The sequence below is a fragment of the Microcebus murinus genome, chromosome 16 (genome assembly GCF_040939455.1).
Source record: "Microcebus murinus isolate Inina chromosome 16, M.murinus_Inina_mat1.0, whole genome shotgun sequence".
Taxonomy (NCBI): Eukaryota; Metazoa; Chordata; class Mammalia; order Primates; family Cheirogaleidae; genus Microcebus; species Microcebus murinus.
Window position 1 is genome coordinate 67,805,955 of NC_134119.1, and position 6,445 is coordinate 67,812,399.

At 55.0% G+C, this 6,445-nt stretch overlaps 1 protein-coding gene across 1 annotated transcript; it reads left to right on the forward strand.

Moving 5' to 3' along the window:
- Positions 1–1,956: 1,956 nt before the first annotated feature.
- Positions 1,957–6,445, forward strand: DKKL1 (dickkopf like acrosomal protein 1). The gene is made up of 5 exons (XM_012754440.3): positions 1,957–2,155; positions 2,436–2,610; positions 3,076–3,216; positions 3,351–3,443; positions 6,047–6,445. The coding sequence occupies exons 2-5, from the start codon at positions 2,455–2,457 to the stop codon at positions 6,353–6,355; spliced, it is 699 nt and encodes a 232-aa protein (XP_012609894.1). The 5' UTR covers positions 1,957–2,155; positions 2,436–2,454; the 3' UTR covers positions 6,356–6,445.

Genomic DNA, 6,445 nt, shown 5'->3' on the forward strand with positions numbered 1-6,445 from the left:
AGAGAGGTGAAGTCTATCGGGGGCGGGTGGGAACTCGGGGTTCGGATGCCTGGGTCCCTGGGTGAGGAGGAGATTGGGGTTGGGACTCCGGGCCTGAGGGGAGAGGCTGAGGGGACGGGTCCGAGAGAGGAGACGGGAGCCGGGACTCGGGTCCGAGAGAGGAGACGGGAGCTGGGACTCGGGTCCGAGGGGGGAGACGGGAGCCGGGACTCGGGTCTGAGGGGGGAGACGGGAGCCGGGACTCGGGTCCGAGGGGGGAGACGGGAGCCGGGACTCGGGTCTGAGGGGGAGACGGGAGCCGGGACTCGGGTCTGAGGGGGGAGACGGGTGCCCGGACTCGGGTCTGAGGGGGGAGCCGGGACTCGGGTCCGAGGGGGAGACGGGTGCCGGGACTCGGGTCCGAGGGGGGAGACGGGAGCCGGGACTCGGGTCCGAGGGGGGAGACGGGAGCCGGGACTCGGGTCCGAGGGGGGAGACGGGAGCCGGGACTCGGGTCCGAGGGGGGAGACGGGAGCCGGGACTCGGGTCCGAGGGGGGAGACGGGAGCCGGGACTCGGGTCCGAGGGGGGAGACGGGAGCCGGGACTCGGGTCCGAGGGGGAGACGGGAGCCGGGACTCGGGTCCGAGGGGGGAGACGGGAGCCGGGACTCGGGTCCGAGGGGGGAGACGGGAGCCGGGACTCGGGTCCGAGGGGGGAGACGGGAGCCGGGACTCGGGTCCGAGGGGGGAGACGGGAGCCGGGACTCGGGTCCGAGGGGGGAGACGGGAGCCGGGACTCGGGTCCGAGGGGGGAGACGGGAGCCGGGACTCGGGTCCGAGGGGGGAGACGGGAGCCGGGACTCGGGTCCGAGGGGGGAGACGGGAGCCGGGACTCGGGCCTGAGGGGGGAGACGGGAGCCGGGACTCGGGTCTGAGGGGGAGACGGGAGCCGGGACTCGGGTACGAGGGGGGAGACGGGAGCCGGGACTCGGGCCTGAGGGGGGAGACGGGAGCCGGGACTCGGGTCTGAGGGAGGAGGGGCTGAAGACGTGGCCCCCAGTCTGAGGGGCGAGGGCTCGGGGCCGGGACTCCTGTCTACCCCCAGTGTGTGTGTGTGTTGGGGCCGTGGAAGTGACACCAACACAAAATCTTTACTGTTCAGCCCCAAGTACATTTTTGAGGATTGGGGTACGGGGAAGCATTTTGACTGACTCCTGTGACAACACGGTTTCCTTTGGCCTCGAGGCCGTAGTTGGCAGTCGTGGTGAAGCCCCCGAGAGTTTGTTGGAGGCTCACGGAGGCGGAGACGCCCGCGGCCACACGCACTAGTGGACTGGAGGGGCCGATGTCCCGGGACCAGGAGAGAGTCTGGGTGCCTGAGGAGAGGCGGATTGGGGCCCGGTTCCTTAAGGTCGAAAGGGCTGGGTGCTCAAACTCGCGAGACTAGGCGGGCTGGGGTCCACACTTGGGGTCCTGAGGGAGACGGGAGCCCTAATTCCAGGTTCCTGTAGGACTGGACTTAGGGTTTCGGGAGAGAGTGGGGCTTTTTAGTGGAACCGGAGCGGGAGAACGGAGGGAACGGGAACGGGACACGGAGAATGGCTCAGAGATATAAAATTAAAGAGCGAGAGAACTAAAACGACTGCTCAGACTCCATCGTCCCCGAGCAGAGGGAGGAAGGAAACCGAGGGCGCTCCGGGCAAGATATGGGGCACAGAGGCGTGGCCCAGGTGCAGGGGCGTGGCTCGTCAAGGGGCGTGGCCGTCTTCGATTGGTGCGGGGATCAGACAAGGGCCCCAGCAGGGTCGCTGGCTCCCTGGCTGAGGTCAACCTACAGGGGCGTGGTCTGACAATGTGGGCGTGGCCAGGGGAAGGAGCAGGCGGCTCTGGCTCAAGAGGTGTGGTTAACGAAGAATGAGGGGCGTGGCTCCTCCCCAGGGGCGTGGCCATGGAGTAAAGACTAGGGTGAGGTAAGCAGATGGAGGCGTGGTCAGTCGTGGGGGCGTGGCTAGGGCTCGCGGAGCTCATCCAACGCTCCAGGTATCCAGCCTGGGCTCGAGCCCAGAACTGTTTGGATTTAACAGTCCGTGGATCGCCGGAGTCTGGGAGTCCAGTGACCGAGCTGTGGTCTAGTATAAGGGCGAGGCCCAGAAGAAGGGGCGGGACGTGGGAGAAGGTGAGGAATGAGATCCAAGTATAAACGTTGGCGAAAGTGAGGAATGAGATCAGTGTATGAGGAGGGATGCAGAAGAGTCCGCCCTGGGAGGAGGGGGTAGGATAGAGGGTAGGAGAAGAAGAAAAAGGGAGTGGGGGAAATGGGAGTGATGTGGGGAGTTGCCTGGACTGGGGACACAGCATGAGCAAGGAGCAGGAGAAGGGTGTCTTGGTGGGGGCGTGGCCACTGCGGGGAATGAGCCTCGTCTGGGCAGGGGCTCTAACCCCTACCCTTGCCACAGCCTCCCCGCTCGCCCCGCAATGTGGCAACCGCTGGTCTTGCTGCTGCTGCTCCCCTCTGCCCTGGTGTCCCCCTCCACTGCAGCCCCTATCCGCTATGCTGACGCCCAGGAGAGCTCCTTGGGTCTTCTAGGCCTCCAGAACCTACTCCAAAGCTTCAGCCGACTTTTCCTGAAAGTAAGCGATGGCCAGAGTTGGTGGGGAAGAAGAGGTACAGAGAAGAGATTCAGGGAGACGTAGGAGGAGATGGGTTGGGGCCAGACAGGGACAAAGAGGCAGAAATGGAGTCAGAGGGAGAGAGACAGGGCGACAGGGAGACTAGGAGATAGAAGACAGGGAAGGTAACAGGCAAGGAGAGAGGGAAATGGGACAGAGATAAGAGAGTGTAGAAAAATAAGAGGAGAGAGGGAGGAGGACAGAGACAATGGGACAGAAGTGGGGCAGGAGTAGTAAGGCAATGGGATGGGGAATAGAAACAGAATGGGAGGTATAGGCCAGAAGTCAGGACCTAAGTATCAAAGGACAGAGAGGGAAGGGGAAGGGTGGGACATGGGGCAAGACCTCAAGGGTATCCTGGCAGTGCTGCAAGTGTATTCAGGTTACCTGAGGTCCAGCAGTCACCAGTCCCTCTTCCAACCCCAGGATGACCTGTTTCGGGGCATGGACAGCTTCTTCTCTGCCCCCATGGACTTCCGGGGCCTCCCCAGGAACTACCACCAAGAGGAGAACCAGGAGCGCCGGCTGGGTAACAACACCCTCTCCAGCCACCTCCAGATTGACAAGGTGCCTATGCAGGATCGCCCCTGCTGGAGTCTCCCCATGACCCCTGATCCCTCATGCTACTAAACATGTCCAAAGGGAAGGAGGATGGAGGGGGAAACTGGATTTGATCTCACTGTGTCATCCAATCCTCACAGGTGACGGACAACAAGACAGGAGAAGTGCTGATCTCCGAGAAGGTGGTGGCATCCATCCAGCCAGCAGAGGGAAGCTTGGAGGGTGACTGGAAGGTTTGGACAGGCCCCACCCTCAAAGTGTCCAGGCCCCCAAATTTTCTGCAGTTTAGGAGGAGAGGATGAGGAGTTGACCCTCCCCCTCCCTCCTTCTGTGTAGAACTTCCTCCTTCTGGGCCTCAGTTTTGTCATTTCTCAAAAGGGACAAACCAACTCTGAGAAATGAGGTTTACAACCTCAGAATACATCCCCAACTGTTTAGTAAACCCCAGAGGGTTTTGTGAGTGCCAAAGTGTTTTATAAACCCAGAAGTGCTTTCAATTTCAATTGCTTGGTAAGCTTCAGCCTCATAAACCTCAAGTAAGTACTCTGCAAACCTCAGATAACTTTGTTTTTTCTTTGAGGCTGGGTCTCACTCTGTCACCCAGGCTAGAGTGCAATGGCATCGTTATAGCTCACTGCAACCTTACACTCCTGGGCTCAATCGATCCTCCTGCCTCAGCCTCCCCAGTAGCTGGGACTACAGGTGTGAACCACCACGCTGTCCCAGGGTATTTTTTAATCTATCCCAAAGTGCTTGGTAAACCTCTCCCTTATAAACTTCAAAATGTGATTTTTAATTTCAAAGTGCTTTATGAACTCCAAATCCTTTGGGTATCTCACCTTTTATAAACTAATGAGTGATTCTAATCACAAAGCGCTTTGCAAAAATCAAAGTATTTTTATTCCTAAAAAGTTTTAAGAATCCCATAGTTCTTGGTAAATCTATATGGTTCCCACACACCTAATACCCTCTCAGTTTTTTATTTTAAAAATTTCAAACCTACTGAAAAGTATGGGTTTTTTAAGCAATACAATGAAAATGCCTGTATTCTCTTTTCCTTAGACCACAGCTTCTCAACCTTGGCACCACTGGCTGGCATTTGGAGTTGGATAATCCTTTGTTGTGGAAGCTGACCTGTGCACTGTAGGATGTTTGGCAGTATCCTTGGCCTCTACCCACTAGACAGAAGTAGCATCCCCACCCTCACCAGTCGTGACACCCCAAAATGTCTCCAGACTTCAGTTGAGAACCCTTGGCCTAGATTCACCTCTTGTTAACACTTTACCAGATGTCATCTATTTTTACTTGTTTATTTCTAAACCATATGACAGTAAATTGCTGTCATCATCACACTTTACCCCTAAATACTTGAGTGGAATCTCCTAAGAATAAATATAGTCCCAGCTGGACACCATGGCTTACACCTGTAATCCCAGCATGTTAGGAGGCCAAGGCGGAAGGATCCCTTGAGGCCAGGAGTTCAAGACCAGCCTGGGCAACATAGCAGTACCCTATCTCTACAAAAAAAAAAAAAATTTTTTTTGTTTTCATTAGTTAAGCATGGTGGCATGTGCCTAAACTCCCAGCTACTCAGGAGGCTGAAGCAGGAGAATTTCTTGAGCCCAGGAGTTTAAGCTTGCAGTGAGCTATGATGATGCCACTGCATTCTAGCCTAGGTGACAGAGAGAGACCCTGTCTCATAAATATATAATAATAATATATTTTCCCACAAGACCACAGTACCATTTAACATCCAAGAAAATGTTGCTATCAAACTGTTATTACTGCATTAGTTCGCTAGGGCTGCCATAACAAACTACTACAAACTGGGTGGCTTAAACAACAGAAGTTTGTTGTGTCACAGTTCCGGAAGCTATGTGTTCAGGATCAAGGTGTCAGCAAGACTGGTTCCTTGAAGAGCTGAGGGAGAATCTGTATGTTCTGTGCCTCTCTCCTGGCTTCGGGTGGGTGCTGGCCATCTTTGGTGGTCTTTGGTTGTAGAAGTGTCCCCTGATCTCTGCTTTCATCCTCACATGGCATCCTCCCTGTGTGCATTTCCATGTCCAAATTTCCCCTTTGCATAAGGACACCAGTTACATTGGATTAGGACCCAGCCTAACGACCACATCTTAACTAATTAAATCTGCAATGACCCTATTTCCAAATAAGGTCACAATCTGAAGTATTAGAAGTCAGGACTTCAAAATATGAATTTAGGGAGGACACAATTCAACCCATAATCTCCTATAGGGCTTCTCACACTTTGATTTATTAGAAGGCAGACCCTAATTCAGTAGGTCTGGGTGGAGTGGGACCCACTAATTTTCTGCCTAACAGCCCACACTTTGAATAGCAAGGACAGAATAGACATTCGGTCCATGTCCAAATTTCCTCCCTTGACTCAAAGCTGTCCTTGAAAGCTGATTTTATTTTTGATCCAGGATTCAATCAAGGATAACACATTGCATTTATGGCCATGATTCTTTAATGAACCCAAGAGCTTTTAGTCCCAAAGTGCTTTGTGCATTTCAAACTGCTGCTTTCTAAACCTCAGAGAGTATTTAATCCTAAAGTGCTTTGTAATCCCAACAGGCATTATAAACCCTGAAGTGCTCTGTTATACCTCCCTTTGAGACCTCCCAAAACATATTCTCAATCCCAAAGCATTCCATAAACCTGGGAATATTTTTAACCTAAAAGTGTAAACCCCAGAGAGGGCTTTCTAATGCCCAAAGCGCCCTGTCAGCTGCAAAGTGGGTTGAATAAGCCAGTGGGGGCTTAGCATCCTGGGGTTGCTGTTTGGAGTGAGAAAGGGTCTCCTTGTTCCTCCTCCCAGGTACCCAAGATGGAAGAAAAGGAGGCCTTGCTGCCCCTGCGGAAGGCCATGGACAGCTTGCACCCAGAGCCCCATCCCCGGGTGGCTTTCTGGATCATGAAGCTGCCACGGCGGAAACCCCACCATGATGCCCCAGAGGGCAGCCACTGGCTCAGTGAGAAGCGACACCGCCTGCAGGCCATCAGGGATGGGCTCCGCGAGGGCACGCGTGAGGACAGTGAAGAGGGGACACAGGGCTCCTCCCACGTCAAGCTGCCCGCCCGCAAGACCCACTTCCTGTATATCTTCAGACCCTCCCAGCAGCTATAGGGATGGGGACCGGGGAGCACCTACATGTACCCCCCTCAGACTCCACCCCAAGTACCATATGGAAATAAAGTTTTTTCATATGTCTAGCAA

Coding starts and splice junctions, on each gene's coding strand:
- DKKL1 (XM_012754440.3), top strand. CDS start 2,455: ATGTGGCAACCGCTGGTCTTGCTGCTGCTGCTCCCCTCTGCCCTGGTG. Junction 2,611..3,075: donor TCAGCCGACTTTTCCTGAAA/GTAAGCGATGGC, acceptor TTCCAACCCCAG/GATGACCTGTTTCGGGGCAT. Junction 3,217..3,350: donor GCCACCTCCAGATTGACAAG/GTGCCTATGCAG, acceptor CAATCCTCACAG/GTGACGGACAACAAGACAGG.